Source organism: Panicum hallii, chromosome 3 (assembly GCF_002211085.1).
Source record: "Panicum hallii strain FIL2 chromosome 3, PHallii_v3.1, whole genome shotgun sequence".
NCBI classification, from domain to species: Eukaryota; Viridiplantae; Streptophyta; class Magnoliopsida; order Poales; family Poaceae; genus Panicum; species Panicum hallii.
In genome coordinates, this window is record NC_038044.1 from 1,117,337 (window position 1) to 1,133,186 (window position 15,850).

Genomic DNA, 15,850 nt, shown 5'->3' on the forward strand with positions numbered 1-15,850 from the left:
AATGATTTAATTCATGGTGGTTGTTGTTGTTGTGGGGGTGCTACAAGTCACAGTCACAGGCTACACAATCTTTAGGTTTACTCAAAGTGGCACAAGGGGAAAAGGAACAAATCACAAATGATATACCATTTTAAATGTGTTACAGTGAACTGATGCACCGTGAGTTGCTAGGCAGGCAGGTAAGCCGTCCCTACTTCGAACTATATGCTCCTAGTTGACTAATCACTCAAGATCCTTCATCTTCACTCAAAGCCTTTTTTTTTTTATGGGATTCACTCAAAGCTCACCCCAGGAGAGTCCAAAATGGCCTAAAATATCACGCACATGGTCCGGTCGAATGGACTTTTTCTCTTCCATAATTCCTTGTCCCATCTCTTGAGTTTTTTTCTTTGACACACCATTCCTTTTAAGATAGGAGCATGAATTCTGCAAATTCATCTAGTGTGGTGTCTGAAAGCATGAGTTCATTCGAGATCAGATTCAGTCTTCTGAGCTTTGCGATCCTTCAATTCAGGGAATGCAAGTGATAATAGGCGATTATTTTTTTTCTTCTTTCCTTTTTGCAAATCGAGCATTTAGGCAAACAATGCAAGTGAGCGGACACAAGAAGCTTGGCGTGTCGCGCTGCGGCTCGGCGGAAGGCCCAGGCCCAGGCGGAGCAGAAACAGAGGCTGTAGCGTTGAGCCGTTGACCAAGAGCGGCAGAGGAGTCAACGGGGTCAATGACCCCACAACGAACGGTCGCAGGCTGCCAGAGACGGATCGGACGGCGCACGCGTCGTCAGGGATGGAAACGAAACGAATTAGGCAACCGAGGGGGCGGGCTGCAAAACTGCACCTCGATTTCATTCCGTCCCCATCGCATTTCGTTCCTTCTTCTTCGGCCTAGGGCAGTTTCTCCCTTCGCTTTCCAATCCGCAAATTTGCTGGGGGCAGCTCCGGATCTCTCTGAGGTAAGAACTCGAGTCCCTCCGATCAGAGGCCCCCGTTTTTTCCGTTCCGATCTCTTCTATTCGTTTTTTTTAGAATCTTATTCTTGTGTTACATGTGATTGTACTGTGGGGAGCGGGGGATTAGGGCCGGTGGGCGGTGCCGAAACTCCCGCCTTTTCACCTAGATTCAGTTAATTAATTGCGAAACAATGAGGTGGACTGATTCAAGTTCCCCACTGACCCCTCTCCCGACGGACCCTTCATCCAAGGGGGCAAGCCGCCAAGGGGAGCACACTAGATATTCCTATTCATGTACTAGATGCCTAGATATATAGGAGGCAGCCTGTATACTATCTAATCACAAAGCAACGGCACCACACCAGATATTAGCCTTTTACTTTGCTCTTTCAGTACAAGGGCTCTGTCCTGTTTTATATGAAAGCACTAGATTCGGTCCAGTCTGATACCTATAGAATGCCATATGCAATTTGCTGGTGGATGCCATATATTGTTATCATTGACAAGGTTGATCTGAGGAGCAATTATAGTTTAGACACTGATACCATATATATCTATGCTCAGAAAGATTTTTTTTTTGTCCATAGTATGATTCGACGACCAGTACATTTATCGGCACTGCATGAGTTTATTCATAATGCATAAAGTAAAACTATAAGACAATAAGTACCCAGTAACAAGTTAGTGTCTTTTATGTTAGGGCCAAGCTTGCAGCAATATGAAAATGGTTTAGTTGAATAATGTCTTTAGTTCAATCTTCAGAGAGTATTTATCTCCATGAAATGACCATTGTCTCCATGTTTCCTCACTCTTAGCTATTTACTCGAGTTCAGGTTTTATTTTTAGATTCACACATTATGTACATTGTTCTCTAATTCTTATTTTTTTCCCTGTTGTTTTTTCTTCCCTTCCATTCATTTAATGGAATTTTGATGCCTTACAATTTCACCAGCCCGCTCAAGTATACCTCAGATAGCATCATCTTTGCCTGTCCTCTTTAACATACTCTCGTTGACGGTGCTATCGTATTCTTGAAAACCTTCTGTACTTTTCCCATCTGAACATACTGCTATATGTGCATTTGTTCCTTGACAGTCACCTGCTTTGAGGTGCCATTTTCCATTAGGATACCCATGGCTAAATCCATTTTGAGATTATTACATATCTTTTGTTCTAGCTGTTTCTGTCATTTTTCTTCCTATCCATACATCATCAATTTGTTCCCCCAATATTGTTGGTTCCTGTGCTCTTTCCAAAGTTTCCTTGGAACTTTGAGCTTTGGAAGATGTCAAGGAGGACAGAAAATGCTGCTTCCACCAAATCAGTTGAATTGGTCAAACAAGAAGACCATTTGGAGTTTGATGATCCTGACGAGGAAGATGAAGAGGAAGAAGTTGAGTATGAAGAAATTGAGGAGGAGGTTGAGTATGAAGAGGTAGAAGAGGAAGAGGAAGAGGAAGAGGAGGAGGAAAAATCTGAAGTTGCGTGTGAAGGTGATGCTAAACATGACAGTAAAATGGTGGATGTTGATCAAAAGGATGAGGATGAAAAAGAGAAGCATGCTGAGCTTCTTGCTCTTCCTCCTCATGGATCTGAAGTGTACGTTGGGGGCATCTCCTCAGATGTATCTTCTGAAGATCTCAAAAATCTATTCGAGTCGGTTGGAGAAGTCGTGGAAGTGAGTACCGCTTACTTTGTGTGGGTTAGCTTCTGCATTTGTTTTCTTCTGCAATTCAGAGTCCGCTTTTCCTGCAGGTGCGGATACGAGGAAAGGGGGATAACAAGCTATATGCTTTTGTTAATTTCAGAGCTAAAGAACTGGCTTTAAAGGCTATCCAAAAGTTAAACAATAAGGACCTAAAGGTTTGTTTTCACTTGAACTCAGAATCAATCTTCATGTTAGTCCACCAGTGGTTAATTGCCATTGTTTATATTGATCTTCTACAAAAATATGGGTATATGTGATAAAGAAAGTATTTGGTAGCACATGACTTCCCAAGATAGTAGTAGGAAACTAAGTTGAAAATTGTGTTTTCATATACTTTACATTGAATTTCGTAGATCAGTTTAGACATTGCAAAATACAAGGTTAAATGGTTACTCTCGCATCCGCTTGGTATGTAAAAAAAATGTTTGCAGCAGTTGCACTGTTCAGTCTAGTTGAATTTCAAATACAAAACCTTGCGATCAGTTTGAGACGTAGCAAAGTACAAGGTTATATGATTACACTTGCATCCCCTTGCTGTTTTTAAAAATGTTTGCAGCAGTTCCACTGTCGAGATTAAAGTACAGAACCTTGTGACTAATTGCAAACCCCTGTATTCAGTCATACTGTCAGAAATCAGAATTGTGGATGGTGGTATGTTATGTTTTCAACAATAATTTTTTGGGGGACCTTTATAAAATATTTTTGGCTCCATATTATAGAGACCTAGTTTTGCAACCCAAAGAACACATGAATACACACCAGTATGTCCTGATTCCTTGTTACACCTGATTAGTCATAGTTTCAGAAATCAGAATTGTGGATGGCGGTATGTTATCTTTTCAACAATAATATTTTGGTAAAATATTTTTGGCTCCATATTATACAGACCTAGTTTGCAACCCAAAGAACACATGAATACACACTAGTACTTCCTGATTCCTTGTTACATCTGGTTATCTCATATATCTTGAATATTGATACAAAATGGACTTATTATTATGGTTCTTGTAACAGGGAAAGAAGATAAAAGTTTCTTCCTCTCAGGAAAAGAACAGGCTATTTATTGGGAATGTACCCAAACATTGGACACTGGATGATTTCAAAAACGCAGTGGAAGAAGTTGGTCCTGGAGTTTTAAAAGTTAATCTCCCGAAGGTATTGATAAAATACTTGGATAGTTCAATAACTTTAGTGTGCACCATTACAGTTGTTTTACATTGAATGTATCTTCATCATAGGCACCACGTTCAGATCGCCATAAGGGTTATGGCTTTATTGATTACTACAACCAGCCATGTGCAGAGTATGCTAGGCAGAAGATGTCTACCCCAGAATTCAAACTAGATACAAATGCTCCTACTGTCAACTGGGCAGATCCTAAGAATAGTGGTGAATCTGCTTCTACTGCGCAGGTTCTTTTGAGTTTTGAGCACCACATGACAAAATGTACCTTTATGTTTTTCCTTCTATAATGATGTTGTATATGGATGTGCATTTTTTGTCTTCAGGTTAAATCTCTATATGTCAAAAACCTGCCCAAGACTGTTACTGAAGAGCAGCTGAAAAATCTGTTCGAGCATCTTGGAGAAATTACAAAAGTTATTCTTCCTCCTGCAAAAGCTGGTCATGAAAATCGGTACGGTTTTGTTCACTTTAAGGAACGGTACATGGCTATTAAGGCTTTGAAGAAAACCGAGAGATATGAACTTGATGGTGAGTTTTCTTATCTAACATCCTTCTATAGCTAGTCAATTTGCTGCATGTATTGAAAAGGTCATGCATTTTTTTCTCCATCAGGCCAGGTACTGGATTGTTCACTTGCAAAAGCTGATAAGAAGGATAATACTGTATCAGTACCTACTGTGAAAGGAAGTCCATTGCTGCCAAGTTATACCCCACTTGGATATGGACTGGCGGGGGCCAATCCACTTGGAAATGGACTGGCAGGCGCTTATAATCCACTTGGAAATGGACTGGCAGGTGTTTATAATCCACTTGGAAATGGATTGGCAGGTGCTTATGGTGTGCTTCCTGCTCGTGCTGCACAGGTACATGACATCATCTGTTATGCACTGGCTAATGCATGAGATACATTAAGTATGCATGAGGTGATATCCTTCTAACTGTTGTGTATGCTTGGGCATTCTTTGCACGTCTGCAGCCAATTTTGTATGCTCCAGGTGCTCCTTCAGCTTCAACAATGACCCCAATGGTTCTGCCAGATGGCCGTCTTGTATATGTGTAAGTAATTCGATCTATTCTAAGTATTCTTCTAGAAAGGTCATACTACATACATTCAACTGAACTAATGCAATTCCAGCACCTACTGCATCTGGATTCCATTGTTGTCTTGTAGTGTTACTTGTTGCCGCGAGTCCATAGATGAAACACTTGGTAGCCAGTTGATACATTAGGCTACAGATAAGAAATGATTTGGATCAATGTGCGCATGACATCCAGTTATTCAGTACATGGTAAAAGTGGTACCTGAGAAATGTAAAGTGTGACAAACCTGTCAAAAGTCTTGTCTGTGTGTTAAATCACATGTAGTTTATTTAGTATTTGCAGCTCTTAAGTTTGACAACAGACATAGACCTGGAGTATTTTTATGAAACTAGTCTCTGTTGTAGAAGGAAGTTGTTTTGCTTTTCCAACACTTTCAATGGTCCAATAGTGTGGTGAAATGAGATCTTTATATCCTTCCATCACTTTTGCTTCTTTCTTTTCTGTTCCATCTTACATCTTAAGAGCAGCCATTTGAACTGTTGCAGTGGTATTTCCTTTGTCAATTTATAGTTTCCTTTTTCTTTGGCAGACCACAACCTGCAGGTCAGCAGACTGTGCATCTGGCTTCGCCTCCGGCGCAGCAAGGTGGTCGTCGTTATGGTGGCAGCGGCAGCGGCGGTGGTGGATCCAGCTCTGGTGGAAGGCGGCAGAGAGGAGACGACCGTGGTAGTAATAGCAACAACAGCCGCAGGGGCCGACACCGTCCCTACTGATGTTTGCAAACGTTGCTGTTAGGCTGTTAGTGCTTAGAAGTTAGAAGAACCTAGCACGAAGAAAGAATGGCTTTGTTGCAGTACCTGGCTTTCTAGGGGTTTTTATTTTTGTCGGTCTGCTTCAAACTGCCGTAGAGCTCATAATACTGCAAACCGCAGATGTGGCTTTGGATACAGTTGTAGTTCTGTTTATTCATCCAGCTTCAAGAATAGTTGTGACGTGTTCGCTGCTCTGGTCAACATTTGTGCCCCTTTGATCACTTTCGCCATGTTTGGCATGAGGAATCGAGTGCTGAAGGATATGATCTTGACTGCGAATTTAACCTGTTCCTTTTCCCCTGTGGAACGGAATGTGTCACAAGATGACTAGATGAGATGTGTTCGCTAAGCAAGAGGGGCACCTACCAAGCAAGCAGCAAGAACTGCTGGCAGAGGTGAAAGAATTGGTGATCAACTAGCACCGACCAACTCAGCAGCAAGTGAAGTCGAGACGGTAAAAGTGATCACTGAACAAGACTGAACTGTGAGCTGAAGCATCGGTGTTTTTCCGGCGTGGTGGGAGCAGTCTCTGCGTTTCCCCTCGCTGCAACCAAGTCAGACTGTCGACAGCCAGCCGTGAAGTTCTCCGGCTTGCACGCTCCTGCAGTGGACACACAAGATGGAGAGCGCCGCCGCCGCAGTCACTGACACGGACGGCGGAACTGGGAACCGGCGATGGACGCCGGAGTGCCGGACACATGTTTTCCCATTGGGAAGTGAGTTGGAACCGGATCGCATGCGGCGGCATTGACAGTGACGGAGATGAGGAGGCGGGTCCTCCCTCCCTGGATGCGCGAACCGAGGGGCCTTGAGTCCTGCAGCGACGCCACAGGCCGGCGCGGGGCGGCGCCGGCGGCGGCCTCCATCTTCCCGGTCCCAGCCTACCTCCGCTTCCTCGGGCTGCCGTCCTCCGGCCTCCGCTGCAGCCGACGAGTAACAAGACAAGCACGGTGCTTGCTCTTCCATCTGGAACAGAGGCGGCGGAAGCCTCCCTGGCGCTGGTTCTCGAGGGCTCGACGGCCGCCGGCGATCGGAGGGGAAGGTCCCTGCCGCCCAGGCAACAAGTCAACCAGGAAGACTGTGGGGTCAATTGGGTTACCGCTCCATCCGGCCACAAACTTTAGATCCAACGATTACGAGTAGTACCCCGTCTCAGCGTAGACTCTGGTCAACAATTTTATTTTGCAAAACACCCCTGATTTGGATCGCGACTAATAATCGCGATCCAATATTTTTCAAAAAACCCCCTACATTTATTGCAACTATTATTCTCAATCCAAACTTTTACAGTTACACCTCTAAGTTGGATCATGATTTGCAATCGCGATCCGAGTTTTTGCATAAAACCCCAATCCTGGATCTAATTTTGTGTAGTTTAGTCGTTCGCTCTCGCTCCGACGGCCATGGCTCCCTCGCTAGAGATATGGAGATGCTGGCGGGCCGCGCCTGGCGGTGCACTAGGGTATCCTGCTGTTAAGAAAGGTTATAATTAGATAAGTTTCCATTGATTGTAAACGTGAAGCAACAAGAATATGTATTGGTCTAGAACTCCTATAGATAGAATTGTTAATATTAGATTTCCTTGTAATGGAGTCCTGACCGAACTTCCTATTGTCTTACGTATATATGTAACGCCATGAGGAGGGCTTTTCTCCGATCATTGAATTAACACGCAGCCGGTGCATCGACCCAAGATAGGGCGACACCGTTCTTCCTACTGCCCTTTGATTTCTACATGGTATCAGAGCCATCTAGTCAAAATAGATTGCATCTGCCATGGCTAGCTCATCTGCCGCCTCCAATCTTCTTCTCGGCCAGCCCATTGCCGAGAAATTGACGAAGTCCAACCATGCGCTATGGAAGGCGCAAGTTCGGACTGCAGTACGTGGTGCTCGTCTTCAAGGATACCTCACCGGCGCCTCTCAACCACCCGCTGCAGAACTTGTCACCAAAGGCGCCGATGACAAGGAGATCAAAGTGCCACCAAATCCGGCACTGGAGGATTGGGAAGCAACGGACCAGCAGGTCCTTAGCTATCTCCTTAATTCCCTGTCCAAGGACATTCTCTCGCAGGTTGCTACATGTGCAACGGCTGCAGAAGCATGGAAGATCATAGAAGACATGTTCGCGTCACAGACGCGGGCAAGAACCGTGAACACACGGATCGCGTTGGCGACTACCTAAAAAGGGAGTTCGTCCATTGCGGAGTACTTTGGCAAGATGAAGGCCTTAGGCGATGAGATGAAAGCGGCAGGAAGGCCGCTAGAAGATGAAGAATTGATCGAGTACATCATCACCGGGCTTGGCGAAGATTTCAATCCGCTCGTCACGTCTCTCTGCACTAGAGTGGAGTCAATCACTCTTGGTGAGTTTTATTCACAGCTCCTCAGTTTTGAAACTCGTATGGATCTTGTCTATGGAGGGAACCAGGGAGGATCAGCCAACGCAGCTAGTCGCGGACGTGGTCGCGGGAAAAATATCCGCGGCCGTGGCCAGTCTCGTGGAGGCTATATGCAGCAAGGAGGCCGAGGAAACAATGGAATTCGCGGCGGCTATGGTGGTCGTGGAACCCCTGGAGGACGCCAAGGGCGTGGTCGTGTCTACAACTCCAACCGTAACTACAACAATAGTCAAAGGGCTTCATCCGATGAAGAACCCTTGTGTCAGGTATGCTTCAAAAGAAGGCATACTGCTGCTGAATGTTGGCACAGGTTCGAAGAAGATTATGTGCCAGATCAGAGATTGGTGGCTGCGGCCACAAACTCTTATGGGGTGGACACAAATTGGTACATGGATACTGGTGCCACCGACAATGTGACAGGCGAATTGGAAAAGCTGACGATGAAGAACAAGTACCATGGGTCTGATCAGATTCACACAGCAAATGGGACAGGTATGGATATTAGTCATATTGGCCATACTACTGTTCACACTCCTAGTCGTGATATTCATCTAAAAAATGTTCTTTATGTTCCACAAGCCAAGAAAAATCTCGTTTCAGTTCACCGTCTTGCTACTGATAACTCAGCCTTTCTTGAATTTCACCCCAACTTCTTTTTTATCAAGGATCAGGCAACGAAGAATACACTTCTTAAGGGACGATGTCACAAAGGCCTATATCCTCTTCCTGCATCTTCAATAAAACAAGCCATGAGCGCCACCAAGCTACCTGAGTCAAGGTGGCACAGCCATCGTCATCCATCCTCCTCTATTGTTAAAAAAGTTATCAGTAGCAATAATCTCCCATGTTTAGGAGAATCCTCTAGTGAAACAGTTTGTGATGCATGTCAACAGGGCAAAAGTCATCAACTTCCCTACCCTGTGTCATCTAGTACTTCAAAATTTCCTTTGGAACTTGTGTTCTCTGATGTTTGGGGTGATGCGCCAGAATCAGTTGGTAGAAAAAAAATATTACGTGAGCTTTATTGATGACTTTAGTAAATTTACTTGGATATATCTTCTGAAATTTAAGTCGGAAGTTTTTCAAAAATTTCAAGAGTTTCAAGCTTTAGTTGAACGTCTCTTTAATAGAAAAATCTTGGCCATGCAAACAGATTGGGGTGGTGAATATCAAAAGCTTAACTCATTTTTTACTAAAGCAGGCATAGTTCATCATGTCTCTTGTCCTTATGCTCACCAGCAAAACGGGTCTGCTGAAAGAAAGCATCGTCATATTGTTGAAGTAGGGCTCTCTCTTCTTGCTCATGCATCAATGCCCCTTAAATTTTGGGATGAAGCGTTTCTTTCTGGAGTATATTTGATAAATCGTGTTCCTAGTAGAACCACTGGATATCGCACACCTCTCGAATTACTTTTTCAGCAAAAACCAGACTACACATCCATGAGAGTTTTTGGCTGTGCTTGTTGGCCTAATCTTCGTCCATATAGTGCTCACAAACTTCAGTTTCGATCTAAACAATGTGTCTTTCTTGGCTATAGCACTCTTCACAAAGGATATAAGTGCTTAGATGTGTCCACTGGTCGCGTCTATATTTCTAGGGATGTCGTCTTTGATGAAACAGTTTTCCCCTTTTCCAAACTTCATCCCAATGCAGGAGCTCGTCTTCGATCTGAAATCCATTGTCTCCATCCAACTCTCTTAAATCCGACTCATGGAGAAGAACATTCAGTAGGCCAATTTACTAATCATCCAGCAGAAATTGCTAATGACCTTGTTGCAGTGCAACAGGGAGGAAATTCTCACTTGATTGCAGGAAACACATCAACTGATGGATGTTCACCAGACGCAGGACATGAGGCTGATATGGCTGGTGAATCTGCCTTGGGATCGGCAGCTGATCAGGCGTCTGGAGCGGCATCAGGTGCGAGCCAATCTATCCCGGGTGAATCGGCGCCCGCCACTGCTCCTCTGCCGGGCGGTACTGGCGCTGCCACATTACCTCCTCCTGCGAGCATGGGGGGAACCAGCGGCTCGCCTTCAGTGCCAACAGGATCGGCTGGTTCAGCACCAACAGGGATGTCATCAGAATCTTCTGCGCCACAAAGACCCAGAACAAGATTGCAAAGCGGGATTCGCAAAGATAAGGTATATACTGATGGCACTGTTAGATACAGTTTATTTTTTTCTACCGGTGAACCATATACTGTTGAAGAAGCTTTAAGTGATTCGCATTGGAAAGCAGCTATGCAAACTGAATATGATGCTTTGATTAAAAATAAAACATGGCACTTGGTCCCTCCTCAGAAAGGTATTAATATTATAGGATGCAAATGGGTGTATAAAATCAAACGTAAAGCTGATGGCAGTCTAGACAGATATAAAGCTCGATTGGTAGCTAAAGGTTTCAAGCAAAGATATGGTCTTGATTATAAGGATACTTTTAGTCCGGTGGTAAAAGCAGCTACTATCCGTACTGTCTTGTCTATAGCTGTGTCTAGAGGATGGAGCTTACGGCAGCTTGACGTTCAAAATGCCTTTCTGCATAGTATATTAGAAGAAGAAGTTTACATGCAACAACCTCCAGGTTTTGTAGAAAAATCCAAGGAAAATTATGTTTGTAAATTGGACAAAGCTTTGTATGGATTAAAACAAGCGCCGAGAGCCTGGTATTCTCGTCTTAGCACTAAACTTATTGATCTTGGTTTTCGGCCTTCAAGAGCTGATACATCATTGTTTATTTTCAACAAGGGAGGAATCTTTATGTATATTCTTGTATATGTTGATGATATTATTGTGGTCAGCTCAACAGAACAGGCTACGACAGCTTTACTCAAAGATTTACAAAAAGATTTTGCTTTGAAAGATCTAGGTGATCTTCATTATTTCTTGGGAATAGAAGTGAACAAGGTACGGAATGGTATTCTTTTGACTCAGCATAAATATGCTACGGATCTCTTGAAGAAAGTTGGAATGACAGATTGCAAAGCTGTATCTACCCCTCTATCTACCAGTGAGAAATTATCCTTACATGAAGGGTCACTGTTAGGTCCAGAAGATGCTACAAAGTACAGAAGTATAGTTGGGGCGTTACAATATTTGACTCTCACAAGGCTGGACATTGCTTTCTCAGTAAATAAAGTATGTCAGTTTTTGCATGCACCTACTACTGTTCACTGGGCAGCTGTGAAGCGGATATTAAGGTATATTAAACAAAATACTCAGCTTGGATTAAATATACATCACTCAATGTCAACATTAGTAAGTGCATTCTCGGATGCCGACTGGGCTGGTAATGTTGATGATAGAAAATCTACGGGTGGATTTGCTGTATTTATTGGATCAAACTTAGTATCCTGGAGTGCTTGTAAGCAAGCTACTGTATCAAGATCTAGTACAGAGTCAGAATATAAAGCTATGGCTAATGCAACTGCAGAAATTATGTGGGTACAAACTTTACTCAAAGAATTGGAGGTTAAAAATCCACATGCAGCAAAATTATGGTGTGACAATCTTGGTGCTAAATATTTGTCAGCTAATCCAGTGTTTCATGCTAGAACCAAACATATTGAGGTTGATTTTCATTTTGTTAGAGAACGAGTAACTCAGAAACTTTTGGAGATTGAGTTCATCCCGTCTGGAGATCAGATTGCAGATGGTTTTACAAAGCCTTTGTCTGTAAGATTATTTGAAAATTTCAAAACCAATCTTAACCTCAGAAGGTTATGATTGAGGGAGGCTGTTAAGAAAGGTTATAATTAGATAAGTTTCCATTGATTGTAAACATGAAGCAACAAGGATATGTATTGGTCTAGGACTCCTATAGATAGAATTGTTAATATTAGATTTCCTTGTAATGGAGTCCTGACCGAACTTCCTATTGTCTCACGTATATATGTAACGCCATGAGGAGGGCTTTTCTCCGATCATTGAATTAACACGCAGCCGGTGCATCGACTCAAGATAGGGCGACACCGTTCTTCCTACTGCCCTCTGATTTCTACACCTGCCACAGTGCCACTCTTGCCTCACCTCGTGGCCCTCCCCGTCCTTCTTGTACTTTCCTCCGCGCTATTCACGGCTCATCCATGAACTGCTCTCCAAGCATGCTGCTCTCTCTCTCTCTCTCTCTCTCTCTCTCTCTCTCCCCCCTCCCCTTCTCCGCCTCCGGCGACGCGGCGTTTCAGGCGGTTGGCTCGCGGACGATTTCTCGCGAAGGACGCTCGCTGTGTTAATCTGTGACTGATGCTAGGGCAGCCACCGCTCCAGTCCACACAAGCGGCCGGCCAGCCGGCCCAGTTCACCCATAGTAGAAGGTAAAATATTTTCATTTTTTTTTGAAAGAGGAAGGTGAAATGTTTTCATGGTTCGCTCCCAAGTCCCAAATAATCTGTCATCGTATTACCTATAGCATTGGACAGAATTCTACTCTTCACTTGCCGCTAACCAAATTGATGGGGCTACAATGGATGCTGCATTTCAGCATTGTGTATGGAAAATGTAGAGAAGTTACTACTACTCTGCTCGTGCTTGCCTTGTGAATTACATGCCGACATTTTATGCAATTTCTCCAGTCACTTGGCGCTAGTTGTGCGCCACTGATTGTTCATTGTATCTTTAGTTGAACCCTTTCTTCTCTGCCTTGTGATTTCACGTTGAAATAAAGTTACTATTTAGCGCACAAATAAGTCTATTCTAATCATAAATAAACATTTGAGTACTTCATCTTTTGACGGCGAGCTTAGGGACCTGATCTCTGTAACTTGCTGCCAAGAGGAATGCAAGAACTTTGGCTCTGCGCAGCTCAGGGGAGAAGAGCGACCACTACCAGGGGCGCCTGCGTCTGGGGCAACGCAGACACTCGGTGCCAAGCGTAACGTTTCCTCCGGTTCACCTGTTACAAGAATGGCCAAGATGTAGACTAGCAAGTAGCAACACATCTCAAACACTTGCAACAACACTATTCTTTTATGAATCCACAAGGGTACAGGAGATGTGCAATTTATGAATGCATTCAGAACACAGGGAAATAATCAGAACTCATAACATAATGCAGAGCATGCACTGAACATAGCTGATTAGAGTATTTAAGCCACACGTGGCTAAAAAATTCATATATCAAAGTCCTGACATTTGTGATAAAATCATACATGCACTGAACATAGCTGATTGAAGTATCTAACTCTGAGCCACACATGGCTACAAAAGTCATATGTCAAACTCCTCCCATTTGTGATAAAGGGCTTACCAAAGGAAACTCAACAATCCACCACAAGTTGCTTTTAGTTTCCTGCATTCAAAATGGCCTATTTCAGCAATCCACCACTGGAAGCTTTCTCCCCTTGTCTCGACACATCTCTTTCCAGGCATGGTCTCGTGATGGTCTGTATTCGAGATTCTTTGGAGCAAAGAACACCCTTACATAAAACGGGATGGAGTTATCATCGGGATAGCTTACAGCTCCAAGCTCTCCATCCTTAAACGTCCACTACAGGACTGAATTCTCCCATTCTAAGCGAACACTCAAATTTTCTTCTGCGATCACCGCAACAGTATGCGTGAATAGCTCGCCCTTCTTGACACAGTTGCCCTCAAAAATCACAATCTCTTTATCAAAAACAACTGCTGGAAGCAAAGAATCTCGCATGATGAGGACTGTCAACAACTGCGAGCACCTGAATAACTGCTTCAACACCCTCTGCAAGGAACATGTAGTCCATATCCAAGATGCAATCTTCACTCGGCAAGGGCTACAAAGAGGCAAGGTTAGGGAATCCTACAATTTAACAGCTTGTTAGAACAACTCAAAGGGCTTAACCCATAATAAAACACACGTGCGTAACAGCAGAATAACACAACAGGATGTGAGCGCTCATGTACAAATGAATTATTGGGTTGATACTTTATCAATAAGATGCCCACCTTTGCACGTTCTTCTTAATACAATTACATAATTTTTAGCGGATTTGTAGCATGTTAGGGTAGTCACAGACCGAAAACAAAAAAATGTAACCACTCTGACTATATTGCAAAATTAATTGCAATGCTAGTCAAGATCCAGCGATTGTTTTGTCAACCAAAAGTAACATGGAACTGAAGCAGCGAACAAAATTATTCTGAAATGCTACAGATGAATGAACCGTACAAAGTTCATGAAGGACTAAATAAATGAGTCTAGCAGTACATAACTCCTGATGTATCCAAGCAAAAAAAGAAGAAGGTAATTTGTTACATCTCATACTTCTAATCATCATGTTGAGCAAACATTTAGAGCATATTTGGTTGAGAGCAACATATTGTTTCCTTGTCAAAGTTGATCAAACCTAACATACTTCCAAAATTGATCAAGAATATGGGTTAAGGTGCTCAGAAGGTGTGGCAAGGTACAACCGTGCATTAACCAAATGCAGCCTGAAAGGTCAAAGCTTGTTTAATCTGAATTTAGCAATGAACCATAGTAACTTTGCTAAAACTAACCTTAGGCAAGTGCTTGTGCCAGCAAAACTTTGAGGTTGTTTCGGTCACACCTTAACTTAGGCATGCTACTGTTTCTTTCTTATACGTGCGTTAATTAAGTTCATAACATAACTGTGGCTAGTTACACTTTGTTGACACCATAACCCACATGTTGTACACTCAGTGTTTTTGGCTAAATTTATATAGCAGTGGCTTCAAACTTTATTAGGTTAGGCTTTTAAGACATGCTGCATGCCTAAGCTCAGCAGGGTAAGGATTAGACAAAACATCCCCCAAGGTTAATAAAAGGAAACAAACCATACCTGATGAATCATGACAGGATTGTCTCTCGAACGGTTAAAGACATAGTTCCTCAACGGCTCCAAGTCATCACGTACGGCGAATATTCCATAAATACTTATTGGATAGGATTTAGATTTATAGCTTGACAACCTCAGAGAGAAGACCTGCATCATTTGCTGTGGTATGCGAAATCCAAGGACTGATTTAGCTAGCTGCAAATAGGAAGAAGAAACATTAATTACTAAACACACATAGATAACACAAAAACTACTGGATCCTGGATAGTAGAAATCTATTGACACTTACTCTGGGAGAGTGGGAGGTATCACTGGTCATGTACTCACGGTGGTAGCAGTAATCCCTCGTGATGCATAAAAATGTTGTCTCAGGGAGAACTTTCAGAGGAACGTTCTCACCTCCCTGGCTTCGAACCACATCGCACGAATTCGAGAATTGCGTGCACAGATCGCACCATCTTTCTATCCAGTTTAAACCTATCTCCTCTGCTTGTTCCTCCGTGAAGTTCCGCCCTGAGGAATTGGGCATATATAGCAATGACAATAAACCTTTCCAGGTAATCCTGTTTTGCACATACTACTAGTCTAGACGAACGCGGTACTGTTCATGTATGGTTAGATAGAGCTATTGCTCGGAGTTGATGCTGCCGAGAAAATACAGTACGTTTATTACCTGGGCAAGTTGTCTCATAGTCAATTGGGTCATCCTCCACCTCGCGGTTGGTGATCTTCGCCACCAAGAGGTCGTCGTCATCATCTGAAAGCCGGGAATCGGTACTTTAGTAAGTGCAGCGCCTATGTAGTGATGACTGATGCGGGGCAAATAAACGCAACAGGATAAGAGAGCATCGAAGAACAGCGAACCTTCGCCCACGGGAGCACAGTATTCAGAGCCAAGCGCCGAAGCGAACTCCGGATCCGAGCGATCTGTACTGGTGTTGGGGTGCAGGAGTTCCTCCATGGGTGGCGCCATCGCCGTTC

At 43.5% G+C, this 15,850-nt stretch overlaps 1 protein-coding gene, 1 non-coding gene and 1 pseudogene across 3 annotated transcripts; 2 read left to right on the forward strand and 1 right to left on the reverse strand.

Moving 5' to 3' along the window:
- The first annotated feature begins 813 nt into the window (after positions 1–813).
- On the forward strand, positions 814–5,896 carry LOC112885938 (heterogeneous nuclear ribonucleoprotein Q-like). 2 transcript variants are annotated; one of them, XM_025951647.1, is made up of 9 exons: positions 814–952; positions 2,208–2,627; positions 2,705–2,812; positions 3,672–3,812; positions 3,896–4,069; positions 4,166–4,370; positions 4,455–4,705; positions 4,819–4,898; positions 5,473–5,896. In XM_025951647.1, the coding sequence occupies exons 2-9, from the start codon at positions 2,235–2,237 to the stop codon at positions 5,654–5,656; spliced, it is 1,536 nt and encodes a 511-aa protein (XP_025807432.1). In that variant the 5' UTR covers positions 814–952; positions 2,208–2,234; the 3' UTR covers positions 5,657–5,896. The 2 variants fall into 2 exon arrangements, with proteins under 2 accessions (XP_025807432.1, XP_025807433.1); XM_025951648.1 differs by having other exon boundaries at positions 836–952; positions 1,902–2,627.
- A 2,058-nt stretch (positions 5,897–7,954) lies between these two features.
- Positions 7,955–8,093, forward strand: LOC112888188. Its single transcript, XR_003227731.1, has one exon. It is a non-coding gene; the product is annotated as a small nucleolar RNA Z247 (small nucleolar RNA).
- Positions 8,094–13,581: 5,488 nt separating this feature from the next.
- On the reverse strand, positions 13,582–15,842 carry LOC112884318 (annotated as a pseudogene).
- Between the last annotated feature and the right edge of the window lie 8 nt (positions 15,843–15,850).